The sequence below is a fragment of the Dromiciops gliroides genome, chromosome 2 (genome assembly GCF_019393635.1).
Source record: "Dromiciops gliroides isolate mDroGli1 chromosome 2, mDroGli1.pri, whole genome shotgun sequence".
Classification (NCBI taxonomy): Eukaryota; Metazoa; Chordata; class Mammalia; order Microbiotheria; family Microbiotheriidae; genus Dromiciops; species Dromiciops gliroides.
Window position 1 is genome coordinate 69097821 of NC_057862.1, and position 16409 is coordinate 69114229.

The 16409-nt window shown below is 36.5% G+C and overlaps 1 protein-coding gene across 1 annotated transcript in view; it reads left to right on the forward strand.

The window, feature by feature from the left end:
- The window catches only part of MYO9A (myosin IXA), a 302278-nt gene that overhangs the window by 191346 nt on the left and 94523 nt on the right, over positions 1-16409 (forward strand). Inside the window, exons 14-16 of the mRNA XM_043982938.1 lie at positions 3350-3545; positions 9539-9658; positions 13455-13530. Of these exons, the coding sequence (XP_043838873.1) occupies positions 3350-3545; positions 9539-9658; positions 13455-13530 (392 nt within the window). The remainder of the gene's footprint in view (positions 1-3349; positions 3546-9538; positions 9659-13454; positions 13531-16409) is intronic.

Below are 16409 nucleotides of genomic sequence, written 5' to 3' on the forward strand. Positions count from 1 at the left end.
AGGGGAAAGAAGACTGGAAAGGTAGGAGGGAGAGCAGGTAACAAAGGACTTTAAATGCCAAACAAAGAATGTTATATATTTGTTCTTAGAAGTGAGGGGAAGCCACTGGAATTTATGCAGTAGTTGGGTAACAATCTTACCTGGTGCTTTACATAGATCACTTTGGATAGTTGAGTGACAAGAGACTTTTGGCAGGCAGACTTAACCAGGAAGGATATTGCAATAGTCCAGGTGTGATATGATCAGAGTCTTGCACCAGGGTGGCAGCAATGTCAAAGGAGTGAAAGGGGCATTAAGGGAGAGATGTTATGAGGTAAAATAGACAGAACTTGGCAGTATATTGGATATGGGGGGTGAGAAAGATTGAGGAGTCCCAGTGACAGCTAGGTTGCAAGCCTGGGTAACTGGAAAGATGGTGGTGCCCTCAGTACTTGACATACTTCAAGAAGAATCATATTCCTTGTTCCCTAGTGTCTCTTCTAGACTCTCCCTTTACCCCTTTTCTCCTTTGAGTTCCACACAATCAAAATTTTCCACCCAATCAAGATTCTGATATCTGTAATACAATTATCCCTTTTCTCATAGAGTTCAGCACCTGCTTTACATTTTCCTATCCTTTCAACTTTCAACTTTCAACTCCCACAGTTTTACTAGAGGATTTTAATATTCATGTTTAATATTTAATATTCATTCCCACAAACTCCCCAACTTCCCAGTTATTCAACCTCCTTCAATCCCTTCACCTACTCCTTTATTCCTCCTAAGTAATAGGTCAGAGTAATCACGTACAAGATCTCACCATTCCTAACTAGTGTGTTCTTCTCTCCTAAACCTATTCTTTTCCCTGATCAAGACCTGGGTATTTTCTCAGGCCATTACCCTTACACTGGTTTGATTTTCCTCCTTCTTAGATATTTCCACTTTTTACTTTCCTCTGTTCTTGAGTCCTTTTCCACCTTGTCTTATCATTCATTTCCCTTTTTTTTTTTTTTTCCCCAGGGCAATGGGGGCTAAGTGACTTGCCCAGGGTCACACAGCTAGTAAGTGTTAAGTGTCTGAGGCTGGATTTGAACTCAGGTCCTCCTGACTCCAGGGCTGGTGCTCTATCCATTGCGCCACCTAGCTGCCCCTGTGAGTTCTTAATAAATAAATGCTTGTTGCCTTAACTTGCAAAGAGAGAACTACTGGGCATGATGGCTTCCTGAATGGTAAGGTGGGCTGCCCAGCTCCCCCACATTTACTCTAGGAAAAAAGTCTGAGATTCATGACAGATGGAATTAAGAAATTCAGTAAGAAACTACAATAAATTACATATTGAACCCCAGAATTGCAGTCCAAGGGTAGTAGGAAATGGGATTACTAGCAAAGCCAGTACTAGTTCAGGAAAACATGCCCGTTTCTTCTGTGTATTATCAGAGAAGTTTAAGAGACAAGGGTAGTTTTGCAGGGCTCTCTATCAGTAGGCAGAAAAAGGGGAGGACTCCCTGAAGAAGTTCCACCATAATTATAAACCCACAGTTAAGTCCTTGTAAGCTTCAGTGAACAGAATGAACCAATGTGGATGCAGCAGTAACATGGGAACACAATTAATAGCAGAAAAGACCAGCTTCCTAAGTACCCAGCACCCTGTCTTAAGATATCATAGAGGGCCCTGACTATCTGGCATGCGGAACCCCTGAGATCCACAGGGACACAGCCCCCCTCGAGGAGGAGGAGGTCATGTAATGAACCAAGGTCACCCCAGAAGGGACCAAGCAAGGGCAACCTTTACCAAAAGGAGCAGAGCCTAAACTTAACACAAAACCCAAATTCAGAAGCTGGAGAAATGAGGAGACTGAAAGAAGACAATTACCTTTATCAGAATTGATGACCTGCAAATGGGAGAGTAAGTCCATGACAACTACAAGCAGAGACTCAAGGGAAATAATGGTCTACAAGACCTACAAGAATACCTAAAGGAAATAAAGCATGGAATAAAAAAAACCATGAAATAAAAACTCTGGAGGAAAGCATAGGAAATTGGAATAAATAACTTAAAGGACAGAGTGGTATACTTTACTCTAGTAACAGACTCCATGAAAACTGGGTTAGGCCAAATGGAAATCAATGACTTTATGATACAGCAAGAAACAGTAGAAGCAAATTAGAAGATTGAAAAAATAAAATATAAGATATCTGATATCAAAAATATATTTAGAAAGTAGGTCAACTATTAGAGTGGCAAAATATAACAAAAAAGGAAAATATTGGATGTTGGAGGGGATGTGGGAAAACTGGAATACTAATCCACTATTAGTGGAATTGTGAAAAGATTCGACCATTCTGGGGAGCAGTTTGGAACTATGCCCAAAGGGCTATAGAATTGTGCATGGAGAAGGAAAGGCAAGCCACTCCAGTATCTTTGCCAAGAAAACCCTAAATGGTCTCACAAAGAGTTGAACATGACTGTAAACAACTGAACAATAGACTTTACCATCCACTTAAGTTTTGAGCCATTTTTCTACTCTTTGTAAACCAGACTCATTTTTCAAGTTGTCTACTTTCTTCCACATCCATCAGGTTGGCAAAGTTGATAAAAAAGAAAAGTGAAAAATACTGGAGGAGATTTGGGAAAACAGGTTCTTTTTTTTTTTTTTTTGTGAGGCAGTTGGGCTTAAGTGACTTGCCCAGGGTCACACAGCTAGTGTCAAGTGTCTGAGGCTGGATTTTAACTCAGGTCCTCCTGAATCCAGGGCCAGTGCTCTGTCCACTGTGCCACCTAGCTGCCCTGAAAACAGGTTCTTTAATGTACTATTGGTAGAGCTGTGAACCATTCTGGAATGTAAGTTGCAGTTGTCCCCCAAAAGCTATTAAATTGTATATATACAGTAGCCCATAGATACTGGTCTGTATCTCATAGAGATCAAAGAAAGAGGTAAAGGACCCATACATACAAAAATATTTATAGCAACTCTTTGTTGATAACAAAGAATTGGAAACTGATGGCATATCTGAAGACTCAGGAACTGACCAACATGATGGCCAACCACAATTCCAAAGGACTTATGATAAAACATGTTCTCCACTTCCAGAGAGAGAAATAATGGACTCAGATTGAAGCATATTTTGAACTCTGTAATTGCTAGAGGGGTCCCTCCCCCCTACTTATATTTACTAGCCTTGAATTTTTGTGTGCTTCTGTTGGCTTCCTGATAGAATATAGGGATTGTTTTAATTTGTCCTTATTTTCCCAGGACCCAACAAAATGCCTGGCTCACATGAGTTGTTTTATCAGTATCTATTACTTGATTGATAGATTGGTTATCATAAAGGTTTCGAAATATTACCTTAGCTCTTTTTCTTCCATTAGGATTTCCGGGAGAAAAATACAGACCACATGCGTCCAGATATTGTTGCTCTTCTACGAAGTAGCAAGAATGCCTTTATTTGTGGAATGATAGGAATTGACCCAGTGGCTGTTTTTCGCTGGGCAGTTCTTCGAGCTTTTTTCAGAGCCCTGGTTGCATTCAGGGAGGCTGGGAAGAGATATGTTCAAAAGAAAATTGGTAAGTAATAGATATTAGAATCCTACTTTGCTTCATTTTTAATCTAGACTCATTTTTATAGACCCATGTTGAGATGTTCTAATCCGTTACATATTAATTGACCATTATGATAACCCCAGGAGCCATGAGCAACTAGTGAAACTGGTTTTGGTAAAACAAAAATAAAATGGTTTTTTGATCATTTGTGATAAAAGTTAAGGAATTTAATGTCATTAATTAATTATTTAACCTAACCTTTAGGCAAGAATCAACATGAGATTTAATTGCAAAAGTGAAATAGAATGAAATAAAATTTTAATTATTTTACTGTGATCTCTGAATAGAAATTGAAATAGTTGTGTTTTGTATACTTTTTCCAAACTACCCTATCAAGACATCAGTCATTATGCTCTTATTGTCTCTGATACATTCACTGTTGCAGTTAGCCAGAAATATTTTGCTGTTCTCATACTGTCCTGAAATCGTAATAAGATGAAAATAGTAGTATACCTGCCATTGTGGCTGGTAGGTCTCTACTAAACTTGGTTAATATGCTTGTATGTATAAAGCAGTTCCTAAAAGATAAACAGAATCACTTTGAGTTAAGGCCTGTGCCTAATCTGGCTTGATATTTGTAATACCACCTGACAGCCAGACTATCTCAGTTACTATCTCATTACTCCAGTGTGATAGAGTAGTAGGAAGCACTAATTGACTTTGGATTCAGGCAGCCTGGGTTCACATCCTTTTACTGAAGGACCTTGGACAAGTCTTCTACACTCCCTCAAACCTCATTTTCCTTATCTTTAAAAGGAGTGACTTGCATTCCCCAAATGAGAAATGGTCAAAGGATATGAACAGGCAGTTTTCTGATGAAGAAACCAAATCTATCTATTCCCATATGAAAAAATGCTCTAAATCTCTAATGATTAGAGAGATGCAAATTAAAACAACTCTGAGGTACCACCTGATACCTATCAGATTGGCTAAAATGACAAAAAATGAAAATAATAAATGTTGGAGAAGCTGTGGGAAAATTGGAACACTAATTCATTGTTGGTGGAGCTGTGAACTGATCCAGCCATTCTGGAGAGCAATTTGGAATTATGCCCAAAGGGCGATAAAGCTGTGCATACCCTTTGACCCAGCAATACCACTTTTGGGTCTTTTTCCCAAAGAAATCATGGAAAGGGGAAAGAGACCCACATGTATCAAAATATTTATAGCTGCTCTTTATGTGGTGGCAAGGAATTGGAAGTTGAGGGCGTGCCCATCAATTGGGGAATGGCTAGACAAGTTGTGGTATATGAATACAATGGAATACTATTGTGCTGTAAGAAACGATGAGCAGGAGGAGTTCAGAGAAACCTGGAGGGTCTTGCATGGGCTGATGATGAGTGAGATGAGCAGAACCAGAAGAACATTGTACACAGTATCATCAACATTGAGTGTTGATCTACTGTGATGGACTACATTCTTCTCACCAATGCAATGGTACAGAAGAGTTCCAGGGAACTCATGACAGAAGAGGATCTCCAAATCCAAGAAGAAAAAAAGAACAGTGGAGTATAGATGCTGAACGAACCATACTATTTCTTTTGTTTTAGGTGCTGTTGTTTTTTTCTATTTTGAGGTTTTTCATCATTGCTCTGATTTTTTCTCTTATAACATGACTAATGCAGAAATAGGATTAATGTTATTGTGTGTGTGTGTGTGTGTGTGTGTGTGTGTGTGTATAAAACCTATATCAGATTACCTGCTGTCTAGGGGAGGAGGGAGGGAGAAAAATCTGAAATTGTAAAGCTTGTATAAACAAAAGTTGAGAACTATCTTTACATGTAACGGGAAAAAAATAAAATACTTTATTAATTGAAAAAAAAAGGAGTGACTTGAACTAAGTGTTTCTGAGGTCTGCTCTCTATGATCTAATGTCTATTACAGTTTTCCTTTAATGCCGCAATCTTTTATTCAGCTTACCAAATGATTTGTCAAACATTTAAATGCCTACTACATGTAAAATGAAATTTTTTTCTCTGAAAGAAAAACTTGAAAAACCTAGCTCTTAGATATTTCTAACATACTATATTTAGGTATTTATATTTACAATTAGAATAAGAAATTAAAAGATCCAATTTTTTCTTTCTCTTCATGAAATTTCTTTTAGGCAAGGAATATCACTCCCCCCGTCAAAAAAAACCCTCCCAATAATTTATGAATTTTTCATATCATTTTATTACATTGTGGGAAATCTACTATTCAAAGTTAAATTTGGGTTGAAGTACCCTCTTAAACATACAAGGTAGCTCTGTGAGAGTTAGGAGTATAAATTGTCATTCACATATTGGTAAAAAGTAGTTCAAATGACATTTTAAATATGTCTTAAACTGAGAAAAAAATATTTTATTTGAGGAATAGGATTGATGCACTTTTTAGCAAGAGGTTTGAATAGGCCTGGGTGGAGATCTGCATCAGATTCAAGGCTCTTAAGAAGAGTTCTCAGAGGTGGGAGTGGAGCAAAGGGAAGTGAAAGCTTTCCAAAGACTAACTTTATCCATTTCACTATGTTATCTGAGGCTGGCCTTGTATCCAGGCAAGGGAAAAGTAATTCCCTTACTCTTTTCTGAATTTCACAACTTCCTATTTCTAGTGGCTTAGGAGTCATTTGACTTAGATTCCAATTCTGGCTTTACAGAATGAGACACTCAACTGCCTTTGGTTCTCTCTTTCTTCACCTACACAATGAAAGAGTCAAATGAGATGATTTCTAAGGGCCCTTCCAAATCTAAAAAATTCAGTGATTCTGACTACAGTTTAGACCATTAGTATATCAATTCAGCTGAATTTAAGAATTTTGTTTAAAAAGAACCTAACCACTATTTTTAAAACGTTGTTTCTGTGGGAAAGCCTGTTGTCAATTCGAAAATAACTGGCTTATAAGCAAACTTTTGGGTCACAACCCATAGATTAATTTGGAACTACCTATGTATAAAAAGTTTCACTTCGGGGCAGCTAGGTGGCGCAGTGGATAGAGCACCGGCCCTGGAGTCAGGAGTACCTGAGTTCAAATCCGGCCTCAGACACTTAACACTTACTAGCTGTGTGACCCTGGGCAAGTCACTTAACCCCAATTGCCTCACTAAAAAAAAAAAGTTTCACTTCACTAGTATTTTTTAAAGAAATTCATTAACATAATAAAGCTTCCAACATAGTATAAGCTGTGTATGACATCAAAAAAAGATGAGTGGACTCTGGCATTCACTGATAGGATTATGATTGATCAAAAACTAATCACGGGAAGAAAAAACACCCATCATCTAGCATGGAGAATCTGTTGGCCAATTTAGGGACTGAACCATTTGGCTGAATATAAGAAGTACTTGTTGAATCAACGAAGTAGCTTGCTTGAGTCAGAATAGAATGATAGAATGTTGTTTTGTGACTGTGGAGAAAAGATAAAGATGAATGGAGAGAGAACAGCCACAGTTATCCAGAGATATATTATGGCATGGTAGCTAGAGAGCAAGCCTTTTTGTACATGTCCTGCCTCAGATACATGGATGCTATGTGGCCCCTAGGAAAGTCACTTAAACCATCAGAGCTGTTGGCCATGTGTTAAAACTGAGCTTCGAAGTAGGTGTGATTGGGGGTGGGGTGGGGGTAGTAGAAACTTCCTCAACCAGAAATTCCCTACACCAATGAAACCACATGTCCTGTCCTATTGTTAAGTTATCCGCAAGTAGAATTGTAATCTTTATCCAAGGGCGTTGGTACTATTCTTCACCCAGTGCTCCTCACTACCACACTAAACTGTAAATTTTATTTACAAAATAGAAACAAATAATATTGAAGGGTTTTTAATGTCATCATCGTTCTCGTAAATAAAATTAAAATGATCAACATTAAGGGAACCCTAGAAAAGCAGAATAAAGGCAGATTTGCTACTTTATCTTATATACAAGTGACACTATTACAGTTTATAAGAGTGTATAGAAAATAATAATGATACCAGGTAATAGAATAAATTAATCGCTTTATTTGCAATTTTAAAAGTAAATATTAGCCATGAAATTTTGGTTCAGCATTTAAATACATTAATTTTCATGTATTAATGTGTATTTATAAATCACATGTTTATGTACATATGTATATTTATGTATTTTAATATTCTTGATACATTTTTTAAATATATACATAAATGCAACCTGATATGCATTATATAAACTATCAAGCTAAACAAATTTTTATGACGAGAGACCCTTTGTTAGGACACCCGAAAGAGCATAACTGATAGGTTTTGGTGATACTCTGCTTGGTTTCAGTGTATTGGTAGGATTAGAACCCATTAAGTGTTTTCTTCTCATCTATTTCCCTGGAAATGTGTTTCATAACTCTCTAGCCCTCAAATCGATGCCATGTTTTTCTTGGGGTATTAAGATACTTTGTGTTGTATTCAACCTCAGTCCAGGAATTTCTTAAAAGTATCTTTGGAGATCTACTATGTCATATGCCCTGGTAAATGAAACCTCTTCATGTAATTTTCAGGATTTTCTACTAGTTTCTCACATGGGATAAGAAGAGATGGTATTTAATGGGTTAAAGCTGTTTCTTTGTCTAAAAGCTTTAAAAAAAAAAATTCCTTCAAAGCTGCCTTAAATTGTGCCTTGTACTTAGCCATTTCTAAGTGTGTTCTTCTGCCATCAGTGTGATCATGTTATTCAGCTTCCTAGTTCTTCCCTTCTTAGAATACAATGTTCTTCCTTAACTAGAATGCTGATGCTGCATATCTGGGGATTTAAAAATAATCAGAGACCTATTCTGACATAGTCGGAAAACTAGCTTCTTTAAATAAATAAAAGGCCATTACTAAGTTTTTAACTTAGTCATTTTAACTTAATTTCTTGATCACGAGTCCAATGACGAACCCCTTGATAGTGTTCTTAAAACTGGCTTTTTATTTACATCGATTGTTAAGGTTTTAGAATTTGGTTGTTAAAAAAGACAGTTCTACTTAGTGTAATCTTTGATTATGTCCAATTCCAAGAGATGTTCTCTTGGAAACACCCCATAATACCCTCCTTACCTTTGCCCACATCTCAAAATTGAATTCTTGTTAATATTTGTGAATAGTGTGCCTGGCATATAGTGGGCACACAATAATGTTTGTTGAATTGTATTAACTAGAATCCCCTTATTTAATTATCTTCTTCCTTATTGGCTTGAATAACATGCTTCTTGCATGGTTCAAATTGGGGTTTGGTGTATCATACTGTAATCCAGTTCCTAGTGGGCATTACTAGCACCTCTTATGCAGCTAACAGTTCTGTTTCACTTTATTTTCTATCCAACTTTTGACAGAAGTGGTGTAAATTAACAATTTTAGTAGCTTAGGCCAATCTATATACATATATATTTATTTCTTATGTAAACATATATATATATATGTATATCAACTGTAGCAATTATACATGCTTCTCTTTTTCCATTCTGTGTTTCTTTACCGTCCTAGAAGCAATTACTCTTTTCCTCCTGTGTGATTTATCATAAATGTGTATTAACTGTGGGATCTATGGCCAAGCCATTTAACTTTTGGTAAATTAAGTTATATTTCTCTTTGGGATCTAGTAAGCATTTCTGCAGTGCTGCCAACCATGTGCTTATTCACATCAAATGGTTAATAAAAGCAGGGACATTTTTCATTCTGCTTTTCCAATTTGGTTTTTTGTAACTCAGAATGATATGTAGTGATAGAAATTAACTTTGGAGTTATATTGTTGTTTAATTATATCATCATTTAATGGGAAGGAAATTCCTGTCACAATAAGGTAACCAAAAAGGACCTTTGATTCCTCTGAACATATTTGTGTAATTTCTGCAGAGATAGAAATACTATTATTTCTCCAAGTGATCTAGCTGTATGTTCCTCAAATGGTTGGCAGCATTGGCCTTAACTCTTTCTTGGTGTGGGCTTGTATAATGTTTCTTTCTTTCCATTTTTTTTTCTTTTGCTTCCTAAGGGAATGATGATGCAGTGCCATGTGCGGTTTTGAAAAGTGTGGATAGTTTTAGCTTTCTCCATCACCCAGTCCATCAGAGGAGCTTAGAGATTCTTCAGAGATGCAAGGAGGAGAAGTACAGTAAGGCTCCCAATTCCAGTTTCTTCTCTGACATGCAAACATCAAGAAATGGAAACCAGCAGCATTCTGCACAAGCATAGGAGAGAGGGTTCTACCAATAATAGGCTGCCCCACTCTCCCAGTATCTTTTATCAGCAATTTCAAAACACTAACATGAAGTGACTTCAGCTCTTCCTTTAGAAATTGCCAGCATGGGGACAGCTAGGTGGCGCAGTGGATAGAGCACCGGCCCTGGAGTCAGGAGTACCTGAGTTCAAATCCGGCCTCATACACTTAACACTCACTAGCTGTGTGACTCTGGGCAAGTCACTTAACCCCAATTGCCTCACTAAAAAAAAGAAAAAGAAAAGAAATTGCCAGCATGGATGTGGAACAGATTTTTCATATCCCTGTTCTTTATGTTTGAGTTTCTCCTATTTGCCTATAATCTATATCTTATTCATTATACTTCATGTTAATCCCTGAATGGCTGTTTCTAGGTTAGTCTCCTAAATTTCTTCATATTCTTTTATGGGAGCTATTTTATGACTAAATTGCCAAAGTAGCCTATTTCAAAGTAGCAGCATTGCTACTTTGCATTTTTATGACAAATACAATCACAATTTGATTGGCCTAAAAGTAACATGATGAGATCTAACTAGAAGCTTACTGAAATTAATTGCGGTTCGGTCACATTAATGTTTTGTTTCAAGGAAAAATGTCAGAATTACTTCAGCTCTTTTAGTTAAACATCAGATGCTCTTTTATTTGCAAAGTGTTTGTGGAGAAATGCCCCTGGTGTCCATTTCCATTGCTTTCTTTTGTAACTTGATAAAACTCATTTTGAATGAAAATCAGATTATTTTGCCTAGTCTATTATCTATCATTGCTGAATTCCTACTACCCTGAAAATAAAAGGTCTGTACCAATCATTGGCTGATTTGATTAACCAACTGTGTTCCCAACCTCTATACTTTCTACATGGTGGAGAAATTACACTATTATCTGCCCAATTTTCTGAATAGTTTTTAAGTAATTAGAGCATTAATTTCCTAATCATGAAATTCAGTGTTTTAAATAGTATATATACATTTTTCTTAAACCTCACGTGAAAGAATTTTACAATTTCAGTATCTTGTTAATGAAGACATAATCTAAGCAGAGTTGAGTAGGACAGGAAATTTCAAAAACTTTTAAAAAATTTCTTGTCTCTATTTTACTCTATAAAAATCAATCACTTCAAGGTAAGCAACTTGACAAAGTGTCCTTATTATAGTATATGAAGTCAGATACAGGATGTTAAGTTCTCTTATACATATGTCCATTATAGTTTTATATGACACATTTGTAAATGATTGTCACAGGTATTATTGTTTAATTCTTTAATCATCAAGGTAAGTATTTTATTTTCATTTAAATAATCTGGCAAATAATTTTATTAGCAACATTTTTATTACTAAGTTGTGTCAGCAGTTTTTAGGCATTTCACAATGAAAATTGGTATCTATTCTTCACACTTAGTTTTCCCATTTATGTTCATAAGTCAAATTTTAACATCCTATGTAACTTCATTTTAAATATAAAGTCTCCAACTCTGTTATTTTTTTTTTAACTTAGGTAAGAGCTCACTGGAATTAGATATCAGCTGATTGTCAGCTTTATGGTATATGAACTCAGGGTCCCAACTACCCTGATCAGCTAGATCTCATTATGTAAACAGTGGGGCCTTCCTGAACCCCACCCACGCCTGTCCACACCTTTACCTGAGGAAAACATACAGCACCTGAGTTTCTTGAGAAAAGAAACTGTCTCAGTATTTTTTTTTAAATAATTTGTGTTTTTATTGCCAATATGAACTTTTTTTTTTTTTTTTTGCTGGGCAATGAGGGTTAAGTGACTTCCCCAGGTTCACATAGCTAGTGTCAAGTGTCTGAGGCCAGATTTGAACTCAGGTCCTCCTGAATCCAGGGCTGGTGCTTTATCCACTGTCCCACCTAGCTGCCCCCATGAACTATTCTTTGCTAAGGGCTTCTTACTTGAAGATACCTCTTTGATTTGTCCTTACTCTACATTCTTTCTGCTACAATCTAAGACCATTCATTCCTAGGCTACTGCCTGCTAGGCCTTCACCTCACACTAGGACTATTATAATAACTTGCCAGTGGGTTTGTCTGCCTCAGGTCTTTCCCCTTTCTCAAGTCTCCCAAATCTATCTTCCATTCAGCTACAAAAGTGATTTTCCTAAATCTCAGAACCAGTCATGTCACACAGACACCCCCCCCCCCCTCCTCAAACTCCATTGGCTTCTTAATGCCTCCAAGATCAAATACAAAATGCCTTGTTTGGCATTTAAGGCCCTTCATAACCTAGCCCCTTTCTACTTTTCCAGTCTTCTTAAATGTTATTCCCCACCACTTACTCTTGTTTGGGGGGTGGGGGGGCGGAGCAATTGGGCTGTGAGGGTTAAGTGACTTGCCCAAGGTCACACAGCTAGGAAGTATCAAGTGTCTGAGGCCGGATTTGAACTCAGATCCTCCTGACTCCGGGGTCAGTGCTCTATCCAATGGACCACCTAGCTGCCCCCACCACTTACTCTTAAATCCATTGACGCTGGCCTCCTGGTGCTTGTACAAACAAGATGCTCCATCTCTCTGCTCCAGGCATTTTCTCTGACTGTCCCTCATGCCTGGAATGCTCTCCCTCCTTATTTCTGCCTGTTGCCTTCCCTAACTTCCTTTAAATACAAATTAAATTCCCATCTTCTATAGGAAACTTTTCCCAACTCTTTTTAATTCTAGTGCCTTCACTCCGTAACTTATTTGCTATTTATCCTATATATAGATTGTTTGTACATCCTCATTTGTTGTCTTGCGCATTAGATTGTAAACTCCTTGTATCTCCACCACTTAGCACAATGCCTATCATATGGTAGGCACTTATGTTTATTGACTGACTTTATTGTATTACACTCTTTGAAAATTAGTAATTCAAGCAGCTATCAATATGACTAATCAAAATAGTGTTCCTCAATCATTCCAAATGGATTGATGATATTATATTGTCCTTCAATTATTAACATCCTTTTGAACACTGACAGGAAAGAAAAGAGCTGCATATGCCTGTTTAGGAATGAAGGAAAAGATGAAAAGTAAAATAATGAAAAGATTTCTTTTTATTTTATATCCACTTTATACAGGGTTTTTTGTATGCTATAAGAATTGGCACCTAGCTTTTTTTATAAAATCGTTAATTTTTTGTAAAACCATTACTTTTGTAAAATCATGACATTGTCTCATGATTTGAAAGGGATCACTGGCTTATTAAAATCATGATAATCCCTTAAACTAAGACATGAAAAAGAAATACAAGTAAAGGTAACATGGTATGGCAGAAAGAACTGTGAACTAAGTTAAAATAATTGCCTCCTAGTTTCATCTCAGAATTCCCTTCCACATATAAAAGTAAATGTCAGTCATCTTCAGTTTATTGATAAGATGTTGCCAAGGAAATTTCCTGACTAGATTTTTGAAAATGAAAAAGAGACTTTTGTGCCTTGAGGCTGTCTGTCCCATATTCTGTTTGACCCAGTGCCATTAAGACACAGAATAGATGCAGTCATTTGCTGTTAAATGTGCCTAATTGGCCTAGTTAGTAGCCAAAAATGGCCATTAGTCTTCAGGTCACTGTTTTTGCATTTCGGACTTGCATGACAGAAAATTTTCATTTATTTGACTTGTAGTTAACAGAATTGTTTTATGCATTTGAGGTTTTTTTTCACATCAGTAACATTTTGAAAATTTCTGTTTTGACCTGCTAGGTATAACTAGGAAAAGCCCCAGAACACCTCTTTCTGATCTCCAAGGCGTGAACACTCTTAATGAGAAAAGCCAACGGTAAGGATTTTTTGTTCCTTTTAGGAAACACAAAAATGATCCTGGATGAGGAGGGTGACTAGGTGGCACAGTGGATAGAGTGCTGGGCCTGAAGTCAGGAAGACTCATCTTTCTGAGTTCAAATCTGGCCTCAGACACTTGCCTACCTGTGTGACTCTGGGCAGGTCACTTAACTTTGTTTACCTCAGTTCCTCATCTATAAAGTGAACTGGAGAAGGAAATGGCAAACCACTTCAATATCTTTGCCCAGAAAACCCCAAATGGTGTCACAAAGAGTCAGGCATGACTGAAATGATTGAACAACAACAAATGGAGGGGGGTTGATATTTAAATAGTTATAATTCTTGGGGGGGGGTGAGGAGGGAAATCTACTAAGTTGTTTTTGTGGTGTTTTTTTCAAGAATTTTTCCTTTTGTCATTTCTGATAGCTTTCAAAAATAAAATGGGAATGGGGCAACTAGGTGGTACAGTGGATAGAGCACTGGCCCTGGATTCAGGAGTACCTGAGTTCAAATCCGGCCTCAGACACTTAACATGTACTAGCTGTGTGACCCTGAGCAAGTCACTTAACCCCAATTGCCTCACTTAAAAAAAAAAAATTTAAAAAAAAAATTCACATACTATACTTAAAGCCCTGAGCACATAGCTGGAAATATATAAATAATTATTCCCTTCCCTTCCCTGCCATTTGTAATTTTATTTTTAATCTTTGTAAAATTTGAAGGCCAAGGATAATCTGTTGGTATTTTTTAAATGGAAAATTTGGTCCACAATACTGTGGCTTGGCTCAAAACAAGCCACTCTGAACACCTTTCTTTGCATCTGAAAAATAAAAGAAATCTGAAAAACCAAAGCTTAACCTCAGATTTATTTAAATAACTCACTGAGGCAAGTGCTGAGAAGCCAACATAATAACTCAAAATTTTGGAAGTAAGCGCATTCAGCTTTCAGATGAACAGTTTTTGAATATATGTGCCACTTGAAAAGCAAAAAAAAAAACCCTGTCTTTTTATTTTAGATGACCCCCCCAATAAGTTTATATATTAGCATTAAACATTAAAACATCCAACAACTAAAACTTTAAGCCTCATAGTGATCATCTCTATCATTAAAATTTAGTTACAGGTTTCCTAATAGAGAAAGTTTTCTTTCATTGCTATATTGAGTCATTATAATAAATAAATGTCTATCTAAGCATTAACAGTTGAAAAAGAGAAAAGGAAAACCCTAGCTCCTGGTACTCAACACACTTGTATTTTCTCTTAGAATTACATTACTTTCTTGCTTATACTTTACTCTTTCCTTTTATTTTTACTAAAAGTTCTACTCTCTCTAATGCTTAGGAGTAAAATCATTTAGTGATTACATTTAAAGCTAGATGGGGATGTTCAAATAATCTAGTTTATCCCCTTTATTTTACATGTAAGGAAATTGAAACCAGCAGAGGTGAAGTGATTTGTACAAAATCACACAATTATCGGAATAGGTGGAACTAGATACACCCAGATAACTAGAACTTGATTGTACTCCAGTACGCCACAGTGTGAATATGAATGCCTAAAATGATCACTGGTAGAAAACTCAACTTATCTTTTTTGGTAAATAGTATTTTCCCAATTACATGTAAAGAGAGTTTTTCACATTCATTTTTTATAAGATTTTGAGTTCCAAATTTTTCTCCTTCTCCTTCCCCTTCTCCAAGACAGGAAGCAATCTCATATAGGTTATACACATGTGCTATCATATTAAACATATTTCCGAATTAGTCATGTTGTGAAAGAGAATCAGAACAAAAGGGAAAATCCACAAGAAAGAAAAAGCAGAAAGTGAAAATAGTATGCTTCAATCTGCATAGTTCTTTTTCTGAATGTGGAGAGCATTTTCCATCCTGAGTGTTTTGGAATTTTCTTGGATGATTGTATTTCTGAGAAGAGCTAAGTCTATCATAGTTGATCATCTCACAGTGTTGCTCTTACTGTGTAGAGTATTCTCCTGGTTCTTCTTACTTCACTCAGCATCAGCTTATGTAAGTCTTTCCAGGTTTTTCTGAAAGCATCCTGCTCATCATTTCTTATAGCACTATAGTATTCCATTACATTCATATACCACAACTTGTTCAGCCATTTCACAGTTAATGGTCATTCCCTCAATGTCTAATTCTTTGCCACCACAAAAAAAGAGCTACTATAAATGTTCTTGTACATGTAGGTCCTTTCTCCTTTTTTTGATCTCTTTGGGACATAGATCTAGTAGTGGTATTGCTGGCTGAAAGGATACACACAAATTTATAGCTTTTTGGGCATAGTTCCAAATTGCTCTTCAGAATGGTGGGATCAGTTCAAAACACCACCAATTAGTGTTGGTGTCCCAGTTTTCCCCATATCTTCTCCAACATTTATCATTTTCCTTTTCTGTCATAGTAGGCAATCTGATAGGTGTGAGGTGGTACCTCAGATAGTGATTTAGAGCATTTTTTTTCTTATGACTATTGATAACTTTAATTTCTTCATCTGAAAAATGCCTGTTCTATCCTTTGACCATTTATCAGTTGGAGAATGACTTATATTCGTATAAATTTGACTCAGTTCTCTATATATTTGAGAAATGAGGCCTTTATTAGAAGCTTGGCTATAAGAATTGTTAGGAAGGAAAGCTTTTTGCTTTCCTTCTAATCCTAGTTACATTGCAGGGTTTTGTGCAAAAACTTCAATTTAATGTAATCAAAATGACCCATTTTGCATTTCATAGTATTCTCTATCTCTTTTTTATTCATAAATCCTTTCTCCATAGATGTAACAGGTAAACTATTCCTTGCTCTCCTAATTTGCTTATGGTATCACCCTTTATGTAAAAATCATGTACCTATTTTGACCGTATCT